The sequence below is a fragment of the Pelophylax lessonae genome (assembly GCF_965119305.1).
Source record: "Pelophylax lessonae genome assembly, chromosome: 13".
In the NCBI taxonomy this organism is placed as follows: Eukaryota; Metazoa; Chordata; class Amphibia; order Anura; family Ranidae; genus Pelophylax; species Pelophylax lessonae.
Genome location: NC_138780.1, coordinates 175,313,896 through 175,335,478, shown reverse-complemented (window position 1 = coordinate 175,335,478; position 21,583 = coordinate 175,313,896). Strand labels below are relative to the sequence as shown.

Here is a 21,583-nt window from a genome sequence, read left to right as displayed (position 1 = left end):
AGAGAAGAGCTGTCCTACATTGCTGGTCAGTGGGAGAAGGATCCTTTTACATTGATTGTCAGAGGTAGGACTCTCTTACATTGTTTGCCTCATATTGATGATCAGTAGGAAAAGGACCCTCTTACATTGCAGGTCAGTGGGAGAAGGACCCTCTTGCATTGCAGGTCAGTGGGAGAAGGACCCTCTTACATTGCTGGTCAGTGGTAGAAGGACCCTCTTACATTGATGGTCACTTGGAGAAGGACTCTCTTACGTTGGTCAGTGGGAGAAGGACTCTCTTACGTTATTGGTCAGTGGGAAAAGGACCCTCTTACATTGTTAGTCAGTGGGAGAAGGACCCTTTTACATTGTTGGTCAGATTGAGAAGGACCCTCTTACATTGTTGGTCAGTGGGAAAAGGACCCTCATACATTGTTGTTCAGTGGTAGAAGGACCCTCTTACATAGGTGATCAGTGGAGTAGGAACCCCTTACAATGGTGATCAGTGAAAGAAGGGCCCTCTTACATTGGTGATCAGTGGGAGAATGACCCACTCACATTGTTGTTCAGTGGGAGAAGGACCCTCTTGCATTGGTGATCAGTGGAGTAGGACCCTCTTACAATGGTGATCAGTGAAAGAAGGGCCCTCTTACATTGGTGATCAGTGGGAGAATGACCCGCTCACATTGTTGTTCAGTGGGAGAAGGACCCTCTTGCATTGGTGATCAGTGGGAGAAGGACCCTCTTACATTGGTGATCAGTGGGAGAAGGACCCTCTTACATTGGTGATCAGTGGAAGAATGATCCGCTCACATTGTTGGTCAGTGGGAGAAGGACCCTCTTTCATTGGTGATCAGTTGGAGAAGGACCCTCTTACATTGTTGGTTAGTGGGGGGAGGACCCTCTTACATTGTTGGTCAGTTGGAGCTCTTATGTTGGTGATCAGTGGGAGAAAAACCCTTTGACATTGGTGGTCAGTGGGACTCTTTTACATTGTTGGACAGTGGGAGAAGGACCCTCTTTCATTTGTGCTCAGTGGGAGAAGAACCCCCTTGCATTTTTGGTCAATGGCAGAAGGACCCTCTTACATTGTTGGTCAGTGGGAGCTCTTACAGTGGTGATCAGTGTGAGAAGGACTCTCTTACATTGGTGGTCAATTGGAGAAGGACTCTCTTACATTGGTGATCAGTGGGAGAAGGACCCTCTTTCATGTGTGATCATGGGGAAAAGGACCCTCTTACATTTTTGGTCAGTGGGAGAAGGACCCTCTTACATTGTTGGTCAGTAGGAGCTCCTACATTGGTGATCAGTGGGAGAAGGGCTGTCTTACATAGATGATCAGTAAGAGAAGAGCTGTCCTACATTGCTGGTCAGTGGGAGAAGGATCCTTTTACATTGATTGTCAGAGGTAGGTCTCTCTTACATTGTTGGCCTCATATTGATGATCAGTAGGATAAGCACCCTCTTACATTGTTGGTCAGTGGGGGAAGGACCCTCTTACATTGCAGGTCAGTGGGAGAAGGACCCTCTTACATTGCTCGTCAGTGGTAGAAGGACCCTCTTACATTGATGGTCACTTGGAGAAGGACTCTCTTACGTTGGTCAGTGGGAGAAGGACTCTCTTACGTTATTGGTCAGTGGGAAAAGGACCCTCTTACATTGTTAGTCAGTGGGAGAAGGACCCTTTTACATTGTTGGTCAGATTGAGAAGGACCCTCTTACATTGTTGGTCAGTGGGAAAAGGACCCTCATACATTGTTGTTCAGTGGTAGAAGGACCCTCTTACATAGGTGATCAGTGGAGTAGGAACCCCTTACAATGGTGATCAGTGAAAGAAGGGCCCTCTTACATTGGTGATCAGTGGGAGAATGACCCACTCACATTGTTGTTCAGTGGGAGAAGGACCCTCTTGCATTGGTGATCAGTGGAGTAGGACCCTCTTACAATGGTGATCAGTGAAAGAAGGGCCCTCTTACATTGGTGATCAGTGGGAGAATGACCCGCTCACATTGTTGTTCAGTGGGAGAAGGACCCTCTTGCATTGGTGATCAGTGGGAGAAGGACCCTCTTACATTGGTGATCAGTGGGAGAAGGACCCTCTTACATTGGTGATCAGTGGAAGAATGATCCGCTCACATTGTTGGTCAGTGGGAGAAGGACCCTCTTTCATTGGTGATCAGTTGGAGAAGGACCCTCTTACATTGTTGGTTAGTGGGGGGAGGACCCTCTTACATTGTTGGTCAGTTGGAGCTCTTATGTTGGTAATCAGTGGGAGAAAAACCCTTTGACATTGGTGGTCAGTGGGACTCTCTTACATTGTTGGACAGTGGGAGAAGGACCCTCTTTCATTTGTGATCAGTGGGAGAAGAACCCCCTTGCATTTTTGGTCAATGGCAGAAGGACCCTCTTACATTGTTGGTCAGTGGGAGCTCTTACAGTGGTGATCAGTGTGAGAAGGACTCTCTTACATTGGTGGTCAATTGGAGAAGGACTCTCTTACATTGGTGATCAGTGGGAGAAGGACCCTCTTTCATGTGTGATCATGGGGAAAAGGACCCTCTTACATTTTTGGTCAGTGGGAGAAGGACCCTCTTACATTGTTGGTCAGTAGGAGCTCCTACATTGGTGATCAGTGGGAGAAGGGCTGTCTTACATAGATGATCAGTAAGAGAAGAGCTGTCCTACATTGCTGGTCAGTGGGAGAAGGATCCTTTTACATTGATTGTCAGAGGTAGGACTCTCTTACATTGTTGGCCTCATATTGATGATCAGTAGGATAAGCACCCTCTTACATTGTTGGTCAGTGGGGGAAGGACCCTCTTACATTGCAGGTCAGTGGGAGAAGGACCCTCTTACATTGCTGGTCAGTGGTAGAAGGACCCTCTTACATTGATGGTCACTTGGAGAAGGACTCTCTTACATTGGTCAGTGGGAGAAGGACTCTCTTACGTTATTGGTCAGTGGGAAAAGGACCCTCTTACATTGTTGGTCAGTGGGAGAAGGACCCTTTTACATTGTTGGTCAGATTGAGAAGGACCCTCTTACATTGTTGGTCAGTGGGAAAAGGACCCTCATACATTGTTGTTCATTGGGAGAAGGACCCTCTTGCATTGGTGATCAGTGGTAGAAGGACCCTCTTACATTGGTGATCAGTGGAAGAATGATCCGCTCACATTATTGGTCAGTGGGAGAAGGACCCTCTTTCATTGGTGATCAGTTGGAGAAGGACCCTCTTACATTGTTGGTTAGTGGGGGGGAGGACCCTCTTACATTGTTGGTCAGTTGGAGCTCTTATGTTGGTGATCAGTGGGAGAAAAACCCTTTGACATTGGTGGTCAGTGGGACTCTCTTACATTGTTGGACAGTGGGAGAAGGACCCTCTTTCATTTGTGATCAGTGGGAGAAGAACCCCCTTGCATTTTTGGTCAATGGCAGAAGGACCCTCTTACATTGTTGGTCAGTGGGAGCTCTTACAGTGGTGATCAGTGTGAGAAGGACTCTCTTACATTGATGGTCAATTGGAGAAGGACTCTCTTACATTGGTGATCAGTGGGAGAAGGACCCTCTTTCATGTGTGATCATGGGGAAAAGGACCCTTTTATATTGTTGGTTAGTGGGAGAAGGACCTCTTACATCGTTGGCCAGTGGGAGAAGGACCCTATTAAATTGTTGGTCTGTGGGAGAAGGACACTCTTACATTGGTGATTAGTGGGGGAAGGACCCTTTTACATTGGTGATCAGTGGTAGAAGGACCCTCTTACATTGGTGATCAGTGGGGAAAGGACCCTCTTACATTGTTGGTTAGTGGGAGAAGGACCGCTTACATTGGTAGTCAGGGGGAGATGGAGGAGGACACACTAAAGGAGCTCTCCAGCGTTTTTCAAGCCTGGGCCTTGCCTGCTAGCTTGGCCCAGGAAAAATGCCTGATCCTGGGGGAGGCCCTAGGAGGGATCCCCCTGATGACACAGGGCCTTATGAGGAGGAGGTTGAGGACCTGACTGTGGGTCCAGGCCCTGGTGACAATGCAGATGTCTTCAGCCAGAAGATTATCAATCATTTTAGGGCTATTGGAAGAGCTGAAGAAAAACTTAAAGTTTTGAAGGTTGAACACAAATACTTCAGAGCCAAGTATTGCCAGGCCTGGAGTAAAAATCATTTGGCCATGAAGCCTGAGTTACAGGAATTAGAAGAAAAGGCAAAGAAACAATCTTTATTATTGGAAAAGCTGAAAGACAGAAGTGGAGTGTTTAAAGAAAAGTTTGACAATGAGAGGAGATTTGCCAGCCAGACACCAGCCAGTTCCATGGATTGGCAGCCTCAGATAATAGCTGACCCGGCCAATTCAGTCCTGGGAATCACCAGCGGCAACCAGCCAGGGGGTTGAGAGTGAGCAAGAGTATCAAGCTTGTCTTTTCTGATGATCCATCAGAAGTCCCTCAGGATGAGTAGAGGAGATACAAGCCAGCAAAGCCACTACTGGTGGAGAAATCCCAATACACCATGCTGCCCCACCTGCTGTGGTGGATGGTGTCCCAGGTGAGAAGCAGAAAGATAAGAAGCTCTGTAAACAGCTGCCTGTTGGAGTTCCTGCTGTGGAGAAGCCCAGTGCAGACATGCAGGGAAAACCCCTGACAGAGGTGTCACCAGACCCTTAGATGTATAATCCGTGATTTTCCACGCTGCTATGTAATAATGTGAGATAAATTATTGCATATTGCATATGTCCAATAAATATGCCAAAAAATCCTAGTGTATACAGTGCATCAAAAATAAATACATGGGTATAAATAGTATATAAAACCACTGCATAAATCAAAGTCCTTAAGTGCAAAGTGCAAAACAAAGTGCTGTAGTGCTCCACTTCTTAGATGAAAGTGCTGGTTCTCCCCTCGTGGTTCCCTACTTACCACAAATAGAAGCGAGTAAAGCGGTGGGTATCAATTAGACTTTTCTGGTAATAATAATCCTCGTGGAGACAGCCTTTTTGTATGTTGGAAAAGGATCCTTACATATAAATGCCGATATTCATATAGGTGCCGATATTCCTACAGGCCCTCATAAAGACAGAATGCCATCCATGGTGAAGTAAGTATGAACAGTGTTTATTTGATCAATACATAGAACTACTTACAAACATAGATGGGTAAAAAGCAGTGATCGGCTCGGTGGTTGCTGCTCTCACAGCGTGCGTTCCACTGGCCGGATGTGACGTACTGCGTGACGAGATACGCTCAACCAATTGCTAGACGCGTTTCACCCTCCTCCTTGGGCGTCATCTGTAGGTCGTGGCCTATGCCGAGGATGTATCTGTTATTATCTCTGAGATGGAGGAGGCGCAGGAGTTGGTTTCTGTAATAGAGAAGTACACAGAGGCTTCTGGCTCTAAAGTCAACCATGAAAAGAGTGTCGTTTTCTGGATGGGTGAAGGCTTCGAACTTCCAGATGCTTTCCCAGAGCCCTAGCAGGAAATTAAAGTGTTGCCCATCAAATTTGGTCCTGGTGATTATGGTCATCGAAATTGGGAAAGCAGGTTGGTGGATGCTAATGCCAAAGTAGCAAGCTGGAAGAAATGGAAACTTTCCTTGAGGGAGAGGGTTGACTTGATCAGAACACACCTGATCCCGATATTTTTATATGTCAGCTTTGTATCTTGCCAGAATCTATCTATGCAAGGGTGCACAGCTGCTTTTTCCAACTGTTTTGGGGAAATAGGCTTAACCTGATCAAACGCAATGTAACTTACCTGTCCAAGCGGGAGGTTGGCCTAGGAATTGTCAACCCTTTAGTATTCTTTTCTCTGCTCTTTTTAAAGTACAATCTTGGTAATATGTTAGCAGAGACCCCGCCGGCATCAGTGGGTTTTGTTCAGTTTTGGTTTAGACCTTTTCTACGATGTTGGGAAGATGGCGGGCCAGTGAAAAGTCTGAGTGTCCAACATGGCAGGCTTTCGGCTTATGTGGCCCCGTGTCTGAAAATACTTTGGCAGTGGCAGGTGACAGTGGAGGATATCCAGTCCCTCCCCAGGAAGCTTCTGGAGAAGAGAATTTTGGGGTCTGCTTTCAGTGTGTCACTGGCCTTAAGGGATTGCCCAGGCTCCGTAATGAGGGAGGGGTTGCGTTTAATCAATTTAGGAAGAATCCCTTTGAAGTTTAGGGATCAAGCCTGGCTCGCTTTCCATGGAAGGCTCTGTGAGAGGGAACCTGAAGCATTGCCCTGTGGATGATCGGGATTGTCCTAGAGTGGAGTGTATTGGTAAAGTGGAGTCTATGGACCACTTTTTGCTCCAGTGTCTCTGTACTTTTTCTAGTTATTATAGTTGTCCATTACTTCACGTGGAATGCACGGTGCCAGATTACCTTGCGGAAGAAAATCCTCCCTGTCCAGTTGGTGGTGCACAATATTCTGGGTGAGGTTGGGAAGATTTGGAGTCTTGAGAAGGGCAGGGTGCCTTGAGCGGTCTGGATAAGGGCATGGAGGAATATCAGACCTGCCTTTGGTGAACTGTCCATCTCTGGAGGAGGAGCTCTTTTCCTATACTATTTCTCTTAAAATCCCTTTGTTTTTGTTGGTTAATATCTTCTTTTTGAAGAAGGGCTGTATGTATAATGGGGTGGTTTTGTTTCTTGACCTCGCAGGTTTGATGTCTGGTGCAGTGGTGTGAGTTTTACTAAGATTATTTTCCCCGGTAATGACATGTTCATGCTGTAAAGCCATTCTTTGTTTGAGAGGAGACTTTGCTATATATTTTTTTTTCCCTTTTCATGTAAATATGTACAAAGTATATATTTATTTATGTATATTGATTTTATGCTTATTGATTGCAAGACTTTCAATAAAGAAAAATTGGGAGAAGGACCCTCTTTCATTGGGGATCAGTGGGAGAAGAACCCTCTTTCATTGGGGATCAGTGGGAGAAGGACTCTCTTACATTGTTGGTCAGTGGGAAAAGAACTCTCTTACTGTACATTGGTTTTCAGTGGGAGAGGTACCCTCTTACATTGGTGGTCAATGAGAAGAATGCTCCCATTATAGATAGATAAAAAGATAATTTGTGTCATTAGTTACCTATCTGAAAGGCAGAATTGTTGATTGCTCAAGGAACCCCTAAAAACCTCTAGAGCAGGGGGTCTCAAACTGGTGGCACTCCAGCTGTTGCAGGACTACAATACCCATGATGCATTGACAGGCTGACAGTTTAACAACATGACTCCCATAGGCAGAGGCATGATGGAACTTTTAGTTCCGCAAAAGCTGGAGGGCCGTCATTTTGAAACCCCTGCTCTAGAGGAACCTTTGTGTTCCATGGAACCCTGGTTAAAAAAAGGCTGTTCTAGCAGATTTTCTCCTTTTCTTGCCATCAGGACATAAGACACCTTCTGGCCTGTCCATTCATACCAAATGTGTGGATGTTTTTTTTAAAACCTATTCCCAATGCATAGACAGTAAAAAGAAGTGTAGTTCACCCCTCTACATTGCATTTGGGTGACCTGAAAAAAGTACTGCAAGCTACATTTTTATGTAATGCAACACAATGTTACTCAGTAAAAAGAAATGCAAAATGGTGTAAATGGACCCTTACAGGTTACCTAGCATGCACTCAAAGTGGTTGTAAAATCAGAAGGTTTTTTATCTTTTTGCATTCTATGCATTAAGAAAAAAAGCCTTCTGTGTGCAGCAGCGCCCTCTCTATCCAGCGATGTGCATGAGTACTTCAGCTGTCCGGGACTCTCTCTCCTGATTGAGACACAGCAGTGGCGCCATGTCTGAATGGACACACAGAGCTGCAGCTCGGCTTGGGTGCCCCCATAGCAAGCTTCTTGCTGTGGGGGCACTCGACAGGAGGGAGGGGCCAGGAGCTCCAGCCAGGGACCCGAGTAGAGGAGGATCTGGGCTGCCCTGTGCAAAACTACTGCACAGAGGAGGTAAGTATAACATGTTTGTTATTTTTATAGATAAAAAATGAGACTTTACAATCACTTTAACCTAAAGAAATATATCTGATGCTAGGTCTACTTTCAGATCATTAGCAATGAGTAGAAACTATGCCAGCCACTCCTCCTGTCATTTAAAGCTCCTTACATCTACAACATGCTGAGGAATTACAGTGACCACACAGTGTCCCTGTGTTTTTTTTTTATTTTTATATATTCTTCCACACATTGATGTGACCACTATCTTTAGTAAGTGTTTTATCACATAAAGAGTTACATTTCAGCAGCTATACTAGGATGTGGTTTGTGTTTAATTTAGCTCTCGAGAGCGAAGTTTTTCTTTGATTGTTTATGCATTTAATTTCAGAGTTTGCCAACAATGTCATTTTTTTGGAGGAATTACAAAAATCGGCTGGGGTTCTGGAGGACTATGGGATTTATGTTGCCAAGGTAAAGTCTTTAACAAAACATGCAAAATATTGCCAATAATATTGACTTTTGACTTTGGGGTTTTTTGGAGGATTTTATTTTGGAGGGGGGAATAGTAATTTTTCATAAAATGTTTATGTTTATAGAAGCTACGAATAGGGAATATTAGAGGAGGCCTTGTACTGTGGAAGCTGTGCCCAAAAAGATAGGCAGAGGGCAAAGGACCCGTCACTAGTATCTCCCTGCTGCAGGTCTTTTCCCCATTACTGACTTGCCATGTCTTGCTCTGCACTGTGTCTTTGTGTGGAGGCAGCCATCTTGGTAGAGGCAGGGCTCTGCTTCCTCAAGTTTAAGCTACATCCCCCCTCCCTTTCATGGTGGTCTGATGACTGGAGGTGGAATAATCATAAACCAGCAGGAGAGGTGAAAGAAGCTCAGATCCACAGAATGAATGAAGCAGAAGCAGGTAGTTTATTGCACTACAGGTTCTCAGGTACAACTTCCTCTCCAGCAAGGAGAACCGTGAACAGCACAGCAGTCACATGTAATGGGGTGTACTGCAAACTTTCAGGAGGAATTCAGATGAAAGGCAATTTTATCAGGTTACTGTTTAACCACTTCCATATGGCTGAACGTCATATGACGTCCTGGGCTTTCAGTGGAGATATCTGAATGATGCCTGCAGCTACCTGTTCAGCCACTTGATTGTTTTTACAGGCGGTGGGAGGGGACACCCCTCCTGCCGCCCTCCGGTGCTTCTACCGGCAAGTTCTTGCAATCGGCGAGCCACAGGAGGAATTATGTCTCTATTTCTCAATTATATCTCTATGACTCTTGGAGGCTGGGCGCGACGTTATGACATCACCCCCAGCCCGGCAGTTGTAAACAGTGCCATGTGTTCAGCTAGAAAGCCTGAGATCTTTTTTTTTTCTTTTTTTTGATCTCAGGCTTTCCAGGCAAGAGGAGAGATCTGGGGTCCTTTAGAGAACCTGTCATGCCCTATTCCTATTACAAGGGATGTTTACTTTGTAATAGAAATAAAAGTGATAAAAAAAATGTAAATGGAAAGTGTAAAAATAAAACAATTTAAATAAACCATAAAAAAAAAAATTATTTAAAGCGCCCCATCCCCTCATGCTCACACGTAGAAGTGAGCACATACGTAGGTGACGTCCACATATATAAATAACATTCAAACCACACATGTGAGGTATCGCCGCAAACGTTTGAGCCAGAGAAATTTATTTTTTTAAATATCGCGTTTGAAAAATGGTTGCGCAAATACTGTATGACATAAAAAATTGCAATGACCACCATTTTATTCCATAGGGTCTCTGCTAAAAAAATAAATATAATTTTTGGGGGTTCTGAGCAATTTTCTAGCAAAACTATGATTTTTACATGTAGGAGAGAAATGCTGGAATTCGCCCGGTATGGAGTTAGTTAAAGACAATATACATTAATGGTTTTATGTGTCTATGCTTCTCCCTTTCCCGGTCCAAGCTCTGCTGTTCAGAGATCTTAAGAGGCTGATACCAAGTTAATTTCAGGCACTTACACTGCTTTATTAGTGTAATGCTAAATACTGAGCTGCATTAATCTGTGTTTTTTACATCTGCCTGGTTGTCAGCTTTAACGTTGACTTGGAAATTGCAAGCTACTATTTTTATTATCTGTATTTTCACTGTTTGTGATAATTCAGACACTCTTGGTTTTATGTTTCCATTTTACCGGTCAGGTTAATTGTGTGAAAGAAGACACCATCAAGTTCTGTTCAGAAGGAAATGCTTACTTCTTCAGGTAAACAATGACTGGACTCCGCTGAATCATCAGATTGACTCCAAATCGTGTGATCACTATGTTAGTGATAGCAGGCATCGCATGCAGGCTGGAGGCTTCACTGGAAAAACATAGATTGTAGAAATCCTAAAGAACAAGTGCACTTTAAAACAAGGTGCACTTATCCTTTTTTCCCCCCTAACCTAAGACCTTTTCACACTGATGCGCTTTTGATGTGCTCCCATTGACTTACAGTGGAAGGTGCCTTTTTGGTGCACTTTTAAAGCAGACTTTTTAAAGTGCAGAGCACCTGCAGTGTGAACAGTTATATAGGATTTAAAGTGTTATTAAACCCAGGAGCCTGCAGTCACTATATCTGGTCTCCCACAGTACACAGAACATGGAAATGCAATTATTTTAGTAAATATATACTGCTAAATACCCTTTCTTATCAGCAGTATATAGCAGTCTTGTGACTTTTATCTGTGCCTCGTTAAAGCTTGTAGGAGGAATTTTCATTCTCCTCTTAGTCCCGGTTCACACTGGGGCAACTTGTCAGGCGACTTAGCCTCCTGACAAGTCGCGCTCCATTCAGTGCATCGGAACCGTTATAATCGATGCAACTCAAGTCACTCCGACTTAGAAAAAGGTTCCTGCACTATTTTGGGGACGACTTGAATGAGGTCGTGCTGCATGGGGCGGCTTCAGAGTCAGGCGACATTGAAGCCGCCCCAATGTGAACTGAGCCTTATTGTCCCAAGAGGCTGCATGACCCCTGACCCTCTGTCTGGACAGTGCTGATTGGCCCTGTGCTAATCACATTCACCATCTAAAAAAAAAGATGCAGCATCGGTTCCCTGGCGCCTCTAGCACTGAGAACCGAGCGATCTAACACTCCAAACCGATCTCTCGGTTCTCAAAGATTCCTGAGCAGAGAGCTGCTGGCTGTCAGTAAGCAGCTCTCTGCTCTGCCCCCCGCACTCACTGGAGCCCTGGGCAGTGGAGGGCAGGGAGCAGCTGGCTCGGGCTCTCAGCGGCTCGCTGAGCTGGAAGCTGGTCCGTGCAAGTGGGTGGATCTCGACTTCAGTGTCGCAAGGACCGGCTCTCTGATGTCAGCAGACTTCAGACCGCTGTCTGCTGAAAATGGGTCAGAGGAGTGCAAAATGATCTGCACTTCTGTGATCCACAGGAGACATACAGCTAAACAAGCTTTGGCTGTATTTCTCCTTTAAGGCATTAAACCTTAATCCTTTAGAACCAATTTAACACAATTAATTAAAAAAAATACAAATTAGTCATAGAGTTATTTTCACAATAACTGAGACATACAGATGCTGCTAAATTGTACCAGTGCATCAAGGCATCAGTGACCTCAGGCCATGAAAGGACTAAGTAGCATTGTTAGGGTTCAGGGGGTAGCCTGACAGCAGAGGAAGGCCTAGTGGGGGTCAGAGGGCGGAGCTTGGACGGGAACCCCCAAGGTGGGTGGCACAGGCTAGCCTGAGGTGCGTAGTCTAAGTATCCACTGGTTTTCGCCAGAGCCTCTAGTGGTGAGGATGGACTTCGCTGCGTGTGAATACCAGGTCGCGGTCCTCAAGGTCGCCCCACCAAGGGGAAACCAGTCAAGGTCCAAAGGTAGAAAAGCAGATAAGGAAGATTCCAGAGAATGGTCAAACAAGTCGGGGTCAGGACGGGCAGCAGGTCAACGAAGTCAGGAACAAGCCAAAGGTCAAACGGGTATCAAGCAGGTAACAGGACGCAGGTTTCAGGAATACCGGAGGAGCTGCAGACAAGACAGCAAAGACACAGTGCTGCTGAGGTGTTTAAATAAGGCAGCCTGTTGCCAATTACTGCAGTTAGTCTGCACTAGGTTAACCCTTAGAGGGCAGACTCATGATAGCACATCAGTGTGCTCAGGGCGTGTTCCTAACAAGCATCTAAGGTGAATACTGTCTGCATCGCCCATAGCAACATAATAGGTGAAACCTTGTTGGCTGCATGGGCCTCACACATACTTTTATTTCACTCTTGAAACATTGGGGGGAGATTTACTAAAACTGGTGCACACAGAATCTGGTGCAGCTGTACATAGTAACCAGCAATCAGCTTCTAGATTTTATTGTCAAAGCTTTATTAAACAAGCTGGAAGTCCTGGTGCTGATTTTACACAGATTCTGTATGCACCAGTTTTAGTAAGACTCCCCCATTATGTCCTAATGCAATATGGGGCATATTTATAAAACAGTTAATTTGGATTGCCAAATATTTGCTGCAGGTGAATCTTCCTGGTTCATCCTTTTTAAAGCAGGTTTGGTGAAAGTCACCTTCACTACTTTATAAATATGCTTCTATGTGTACAGAATAAGATGGCCTAACTTGATCACTATTTTTTGTTCTCTAGGGGGACAAAACTACTAAGGGAATTCCCCACAGACACCCTGTTTGATGTCAACGCTATTGTCGCCAACGTTTTATTGTGAGTACATAATGGTGGACATATTTACTAATTACATAGGCAGCTCTGCCTCTTGCAGCAAGAAGCATGAAAAAAAGTCAGATCTGATGATGCAACAGTAACTTCATTTTTTTCCACTGTGTAAGCTGGTTCATCTGTCAGCATGCTATAGTGTAGACGGACGAGGCTAAAGGCTAAGTCCACCTTTTGGGAAAAAATAATGAATGCACATGCTGTATATTTGCAGCAAAAAAAATGCATTTATTATTTCCTTATCGTACATCAGGGGACACAGAGCAGGCCATAATATTGACTATCTGGATTATACGCCACCTATAGGACACTGGCAAACCAATACACAGGAAGTTCCCCCAATATAACCCCTCCCACACAGGAAGAACCTCTGTTTTTTCGCCAGTGTCTTGAAGGTGATGGTCATGACTGTTTAAAAGCTCTTCAACCTAAATGATGTCCCAGTAAAGGGGCGTTGTGATCGTGATCGGATCCATTCAGATGGCTAAGCGCTAAAAGGATGGTACCCGAGCCTCGGATGGAAAGGAACGAGGATCTTACCTGTAATGCGACCCGCTGGGCGCTGGACCCTGAAGGTTGGAACCCTGGTTATTATTCCCAAGGAGTTTTCTAGTAGGGGGTTGGACAGGTCCAAGGGTGTGAACCCCAATATAAAAAGGGGGACCCAGTCCTCGAAGGTCCGGAGTTGACAGGGCCCACTGTGATGGGTGAAGATTGGGTCCTGTTTCAGGATCCTGCGGTGGGACTGGTAAGTTTTTTTTTTTATCCCTCTCTTTTTAAAAAAAAAAAAAGAGGTGACAGGGAAAAATTGTACACTATTACCTCTCCAGTACCTGCAGTACCATGTTTGTCCACTAGGGATCAGTGGTCTCTGGGCGAAGATGCCCTGTGTAGTGTTGCCTTGTTCTTGTGTTTTTCAGTGAGGAGCTCAGCTTTGCCACACAGCCGGGCGTGTGACGTCACAAGCGTGCACGTGGCACGCTGTATCGGCTTGAAAGGCGGGCAAAGTTCACAGAGCTGCTGGCTGAATCTGCAAGGGACACAGAGCAGGTTTTCACTGGGGCATGTGAGTCAATGGGGCTTGGACACGGCTGCAGGTACTAGTTTCTGGAGGAAGGGTAGTAACTGTGGTATCTGCGGAAAGGCTGTATCACAGTTTTCTACACAGGATAGTGCAAAGAGGTTTTTACCTCAGATCTGGGTCTTTCTTTAAGAAAGCAATGACTTCCAGAAAAAAAAATGGGGGGGGGGGGGAGGAAGTAGGAAGGGGAGCAAGGGCTCCACCATCTGGATTGGAGGGTCCTAGACTTTTTCCTGCTGTGCTATTTTACCCTGATAGGCCTGTAGCAACTGGCCAATATAAGCCGTTATGCTTGTCGGGTATTTTTGCTGCTTCCGAAGCCTCGGCCTCATCCTATGTCACAAAGGTTGACTTGGCATCCGCCTTGGCTAGTTTGGAGGGTAAAATAGCTGGAATGATTGCCTCTGTATCGCAGAGGAGGAGGAAACCGAATAGATCTCCCTCTCCCGAGTTCGGGCCCAGTGGGGCCGGGCTGAGCACCTGGACACTCTGAGTTAGAGCCAAAGTAGGTAGAGGATATTGAGGAAGTAACTGTGAACTGCCCCTGTGAACGACAGGGGCAGGCTGGATATTCAGGTTCTGGGGAGCCATTTTCAGCCTCTCTCTCTCTCTCAGAGGTTGCTGATCCAGTCTCTTACCGAAATGGTCCAGGCTGGTTTTAAATTGCCTCCATTAGATGTGTCAGAAGCCTCCTTTTCTTCATTGGGCTCCTTATGCCCTCAGCAGAGTTCCCAGGCTTTCCCTTTACACCCTCTACTGGTACAGCTGGTGTATGCGAACTGTGAACACCCTGATGCATCCAAAAAGGTTTTCCTTGCTATATCCTATGGAGGAAAATTTCAAATGAAAGTGGTGTATGCCTTTGGTAGACGCTGCTATTTCTTCTATGAATAAAAATTTAAACTGTCCGGTAACAATGCCCAGGTATTTAAGGACCCAGCGGATAAAAAGTTGGAGTCCTTACTAAAAGCCTAATTTGCCGTTGCGGTTCAGCCGGCAGTAGCGGCAATAGGAATTTGCCAGTCCTTAAAATATAGTTTTAAGAGGTTGGCTAGGAACCTGCCTACTCAAGTAGAAACTACAGAGGAATTGGTGGAGCTTCCTCATGCCTTTTGTTTTGCAATAGATGCTCTCAAGGATTCTATTCAACAGGTGTCTGACTTTTCACTTCTCTCAGTACACATGCACAGAGTCTTGTGGCTGAAGAATTGGTCGGCGGAATTGTGGTGTAAAAAGTTTCTGACGGGATCCCCATTCCATGGGGAACGTCTATTTGGTGAGGATCTGGATAAATATATCCAAAAGATTTCAGATGGAAAGAGTGCGCTGTTGGCTCCAAGTCTGCTTTATGAAGGGGCACCCTCACTCACATGGGTGGGGGGAAGGCTTCTACAATTCTCAGAGGCTTGGGAAAAAGGTAGTACAGGACAGGTGCGTCTTGTCCGCGGAGGCTCAGGGCTACAAGATAGAGTTCCGGGAGTTCCCTCCCTCTCCGTTTCTAGGTTCAAATGTTCCCACAAGTCCAGTGAAAAGGAAATCCTTGTTCCAGGCCCTGGAATGCTTGTGGGTACAGGGCATGATTGTGGAGGTTCTGACCAGCGAAAGGTTCATAGGTTTCTACTCAACTCTTTACGGTGATAAATCCAAACGGCGAGGTTAAACTCATTCTGGATCTCAAAGCTCTGAACCGGTTTTTGATCGTTCGGTCCTTCCTCATGGAGTCAGTTCGTTCAGTGGTAGCTTCTCTGGAGGAAGGAGAATTTTTGGCATCCGTAGATATCAAAATGCATACTTGCATGTGCCAGTTTTCGGGCCCCATCAAAAGTTTCTGCGTTTCGCAGTGGGGCAATGTCATTTTCAGTGGTATACCTAGACTATCTATTACTCAAGAATTGATCAGGCCCAGGGCTAACACGGAATGTGACCCTGACAGTACAGTTCTTGGAAGACCTGGGTTTGATTCTAAACAAAGAAAAATCAGCATTGCAGCCAGTTCAGGTTCTAGAATATCAGGGCCTGATTCTAAACACTGCTCTGGCAAGAGTTTTTTTTTGCCTCCTGCAAACGTCCTGGCCATAAGAGGTCTGGTCCAGTTCATAAGAGGGAGGAAATATCCCTCCATATGGCTGTGCATGAGATTATTGGGCAAGATGGTCTCCTCGTTCGAGGCGGTCCCTTATGCGCAGTTTCATTCCAGGCCGTTCCAGAACAGCATTCTGTCCGCTTGGAACAAGAAGCTCCAAGCATTGGATTATCCAAAGGAGAGGCAGGATCCCAGGTGGTGGTTGATACCCAACAATTTAGGGAAGGGGAAGTCTTTTCTGCCAATAATCTGGAAGGTAGTGACCACGGATGCCAGTCTATTGGGCTGGGGGGCTAATCTGGAGGAAGCATCTGTCCAAGGAAAGTGGTCTTTGATGGAAAAGCTTCTACCCATCAACATCTTGGAGATCAGGGCAGCTCGGTTGGCACTTGTATTTTGGACTGCCAGGCTGCAGGATTTTCCTGTCAGGATTCAGACCGACAACACCACTGTAGGTGCCTTAAATCAACCACCAGGGGGGCACCAGGAGCCAGGCAGCCTAGAAAGAGGTGAACTACATTCTAGCATGGGCAGAGAAACACGTACCGTTTCTGTCATCAGTATTCATCCAGGGTGGTGGACAATTGGCAGGCGGACTTTATAAGTTGCTAGCAGTTTCCAGAGAAATGGTCCCTACAACCCGAGGTATTTCAAATGATTTGCCAACGTTGGGGTACCCCAGACGTAGATCTATTGGCATCCAGGTTCAACAACAAGCTGGGCAAGTTTGTATCCAGTATAAACAAACTGAATATCTGTGCTACCAAAATGAGCAGCTGGCATAAACCACAATGTGATACAAGAAAATGAAATATAAAATGCAGCGCTGTTGATTGATTCTGTATATAAATATGGAGCATGAGTTCAATTTAAAATAATAATGCAGAACAGTCCAATCCACCAAAACACCATGGAAAGTGAAGAAATCCGTCAACTTGGTACTGGAATAGTGAGAACCTCCACCATATGCAAAATGACCGATTGGCCTCTTACCAAATGTTTTGGTGGATTGGACTGTTCCGCATTATTATTTCAAGTTTGTATCCAGAACAGGGATCCAATCGCCATCAGGACAGATGCGCTAGTGATCCCTTGGCATCAGTTCTGACTGATCTATGCCTTTCCTCCTGTCCAACATCTGCCATGGCTGCTGCGCACAATACAGGTAGAGGGGAGACCGGTGATCCTGGTGTCTCCGGCCTGGCCCAAGAGACCTTGGCATGCAGAGATTGTAAAATTGTCATTAGGGGAGCCATGGTCACTTCCATGCTGTCCAGACCTACTTTCCCAAGGTCCCATATTCTATTCTGCTTTATGGTCGCTGAATTTGACGGTTTGGCTGTTGAGACCAGAATCTTGAAGGATTGAGAAATTTCAGGTCCGGCTCTAGCTACATTGATAAACGCTAGGAAGCCCATCTCTAGAAAATTCTACTATAGAGTCTTGAAACCTTACATCTCTTGGTGATGATGGCATCCTCGCAAGTATGTTATTGGAAGAATTCTTGCCTTTCTGCAATTAGGAATGGAATTGAAGCTGGCATTAGGAACTATCAAGGGGCCGATCCCGACCTTATCTATTTTCTTTCAGAGGCCGCTAGCGACACACTCATTGGTGCGAGCATTTCTGCAGTGTGTGATTCACATGGTTCCGCCAGTCAAGCCGCTCTTATGCCCCTGGGACCTAAATCTTGTGCTCTCTGTGTTACAGAAGCAACCATTTGAGCCTATTAGGCATATTCCCTTGGTTCTCTTAGTAAGAAAATTGGCTTTTTTGGTCGACGTAACCTCGGCTAGAAGGGTGTCAGAAATAGCGGTCCTTTCTTGCAAGGAGCCATTTTTGATCCTGCAACAGGACAGAGTGTTCTTGCATCGCATACTAGCACATTATGAAATACTTACCGTAGAATGAAGCCCCCATGTGGTCACCCAGACACCGCTGAGGGAGCTGACATGTTCTCTCGGCGTCTCTTCCGGGTTCAGCGGCTGCCGGCACTTTTCGGCAAAGAGCCGGCAAGGAGCTCTGGAGGTCCGGCGTAACCCACCTACCTCTGGGTCCGATCCGGTCTGCTAAAAAATAAACAGAAGGGGATCCATCCTCTTCCGTTTAGGTGGATCGAAGGGTAGTCAGGTGTAAATGTACTGTGAAGTCTGTTTGTGACTTCAAGAAATCTCGGTTGAAAAGATGGAAGTGATGTGGAAAAATAAGCTCTGATGCCAATAGCCTGTAGACCGACCGGAGCTTAAAACCTGGGACAAACAGTTTATGTAGATGATCCATCCTGACAGATCCTTTATATATACGCACTAGCTTGCCCTTTCTATATCTGTCATTTCAGCAATATTACTTTGTACCTCCTCTGATTGATTGCATATCAGTGCAACAGCGCAATCAAAGTTTATCTTTCTTTCCTATGTTTAATATCTAACACTATTTACAGATATATAGGGATCTCTGGCAGAATCCTCCATTTGGTTTTAAAAACGTATAGATAAATTCTACACTCTCTACTCTGATCACCAAACAAGGACCATTGTAACATGCTCAATATGTATGTATAAACACTTTGCTGGACCCTGAGGAAGCATCCATTACGAAACGCGTAGTTCAAGCAACGGTTATGCATCACTGTATACCCTTTATGGGATATTTCCAATGAAATGATCTGTTATGGTCAAACACTGTAGATTTTATATTTAATGTATATAATCTGTATATCTATATATTTAAATAAAATTTTGTGATATCTTTTAATCATTACTTTTGTTGCTTGTAATATATATATACAGGTATCTACAGGTATCTTAAGAGGCACATTTAAATCCCCCTTGGTACAGATCCACCAATCTGGTTGACCTGTAACCCCCTCCCTTTTCTTTCCATATGTACACTATATGGGGGAAGGTGCCATTATATCTCCTTGATTGCTTGAGGCCATGATCTCCCCCTCCACAACCAGTTACTGTAATAATGACACTGGCAGGGAAGGGGTTAACACAGTGGGCGATCAAGGGGTTAAATGTGTACCTAGGGGCGTGTTTCTTACTGTATGGGGGCGGGGCTTATGGAACGACCATAGAGACCTGTAATCTGTTCTTCTCTCTCAGCGGGGAACGATCACGGGTGGCAGGCGACAATCGAAGCCGCCTGCCCCGTGCATCGGAGTCCCCGCTGCTGAGTGGAGGCAGGAGCTTGCCCCCTAGCTACAGGAGCGCGACCGACGTGCGGTTATGTTGGTTTGCGCAGGAGGGGCTGCCTGCCGCAGTAAAACTGCGACGAGCGGTCGTTAAGTAGGTAAACCCTCCTATCCTTTATAGCCACGGAAGCTGCTTCTGTTTGAACTGCAACTGCCATGGTGCTGCATGTGTGATCAGTTTTGACACCAGCCATTTGATGGTTACTGGCGTTCCAGGAATGTAACTGTTTTTTGAAACTGTTAAATCGATTTTAGTCGGGTTTAGTTCCGCTTTATAATTTACTGCTGTTCAGGGGCTCTGGGCTGCAGCAAAATGGTAGCCTCCAGCAAGAAGAAATAGGAACAATGCTGGAGACAATTTACAGCACACATTCATTTTGGTAGCATAATTCATAATGTGGAATGTATATTATTTTTTATCAAGTTGGTATGGGTAAAGTTCCACTTCAAGTTCATTATCTGAAACTTGTCAAGGTAAAACGGTAAAAGTGAAACAGCTTGCATGTTGGTGATGTTTTTAATCTCCTTTTCCTTTTCTCATTCATTATCTTTTAGTGTTTTGCTTTATAATAAAGTAAAATATATTACCTCCATATTGGAACTTCAAAACTTAGAAGATGCCATAAAAGGGAAGAAAAACATTATTTTTGTCTACGTCCAGGCAGTTGGAACACCAGGTATGGCATATAATAAAAATACAACCAATCAGGGCTGGCTAGAGGGCAGTGTGGTGCATGATTCAGCGCACCGCACCATCCATTTATTTATTTTTTTTGTTTATTTATTTTTTGTACAAGCTTTATTTGAAGTGTACAAAATGTACCCTTCATTCACTGCAACGTCAGGTGGTGTACTGCGCTGCCTACTATTGCAGTGCATATCAGTTCAGTGCACTGTGATAAAATGTAGCATGTCTGCATTTTATCGCAGCACGCTGCAGCGATGGGCTGCATTGCAGTGTGAATGGGACACAGGAAACAATTGTTTCTTGTGTGTCCCTGCAGTGACAAATGTTTTATCATGTGGTATAACATATGTCACTGCAGATATTGTGAATTGGCCCTTATTATTCATCTGTTCTTCTTTCAGAGCATCGGTCAGTGATGGAAGCAGTTTTCATACACGGTTCAACGCACCAGTTTGTTCTGACTACAGAATCCAGTTTATTGAAGAGTATGAGGTATGCATGTGAAGTAGGGATGAGCGAAATTTAGAATTTTGTTACTGGAAATTTTGATGAATATCATTGGAAATGTCTTTGGAATTTGGCCATTTTTTACTAAATGCATTGAAATCAATGAGGAAGTCAAAATAAAGTTGACCCCCAACCTTCCCTTTAGTCTTGCACAGTTGTACTGAAAATGCTTACTCTGATTTCAATGCACGCTGTGAGCTTCTCACAATGTGCATTTAAAGCTGCAGCAAGACAGATAGAGCTCCGCCTCATTTCCTGGCTGGAGGATATCCAGCATCATCTAACCTGATTGTTCCTGGCCCACCTCTTTCGTTCACTGAATTTCAGTTTTTTTAATTTTGGGGGCTTAGCATCACATGCAAATGTTATTTAGGGTGGTCTGCATGTAAATACAGCTTGCCCGACTGACACCCACCTATTAAGGCATTGTGATATTTAAATAACCCTAAGAGTCAGCCCACGCCAAGCTTATATCAGGAATGAGGGCTCTTGAGAGGAGTACCAAGGAAGGGTACTGTAAAGATTTCAGGAAGCTATATACAGCTTGATGGCCCCTACTATTAGCCATGATCTGTCTGCATTGCATTGAGATGCACAAAGACCCAGTAATGACATCACTTGTCCAAAAAGTAGGTATGAAATTAAAAGAAAAAGGTTTTTATGTAAAAGCATGTTGATGAGAGAGAAAAGGAGGAACCAGGAAAGGCAAAATATACGCAGATTAAACTTCAGAATAATGTTTTAACCACTTTGGCTCCAGAAGGTTTTACCCCCTTCATGACCAGGACATTTTTTGCTATTTGGCTCTGCCCTACTTTAACTGGTAATTGTGCCGTCATGCAGCCCTGTGCCCAAACAAAATTTATATCAGTTTTTCACACAAATAGAGCTTTCTTTTAGTGGTATTTGATTACCACTGTGTTTTTTATTTTTTTTGCGATATAAACAATATTTTTTACTTTCTGTTATAAAACATATCCAATAAAAAAATCTAATTTCTACATAAAATTTGGCCAATATGTATACTGCAGCATGTTTTTTGATTAAAAAGAAAATCCCTATATATTAATATGTTTGTGTTAAAGTTATAGCTTCTACAAACTATGGTACATATACTGGAATTTTTATCTATACTACATATGGGGACGAGGAACGATAATGGGACTGGCAATCTGACACTGACGCTGGGGGGAACTGACTAACTGACACTGACATCAACAGTGACACTAATACAGGGATCAGTGATAATACTATATATTGTCACTGTACTAATGACACTGACTGGGAAGGGGGTAACATCTAGGGCGATCAAGGGGTTAAATATGTGTCAAACTATGTGTAATATGTGTAAAGTGTGCTGCTTTAACTAACTGATTTCAGGGATGAGAAACACAGAGGTCATTCTCTCTGTACAGAGCTCTG

The 21,583-nt window shown here is 44.7% G+C and overlaps 1 protein-coding gene across 1 annotated transcript in view; it reads left to right on the top strand.

The window, feature by feature from the left end:
* Positions 1-21,583, top strand: part of TXNDC16 (thioredoxin domain containing 16) — a 180,643-nt gene that overhangs the window by 48,326 nt on the left and 110,734 nt on the right. Inside the window, exons 4-8 of the mRNA XM_082242654.1 lie at positions 8,278-8,360; positions 10,078-10,139; positions 12,520-12,594; positions 19,522-19,643; positions 20,056-20,146. Of these exons, the coding sequence (XP_082098780.1) occupies positions 8,278-8,360; positions 10,078-10,139; positions 12,520-12,594; positions 19,522-19,643; positions 20,056-20,146 (433 nt within the window). The remainder of the gene's footprint in view (positions 1-8,277; positions 8,361-10,077; positions 10,140-12,519; positions 12,595-19,521; positions 19,644-20,055; positions 20,147-21,583) is intronic.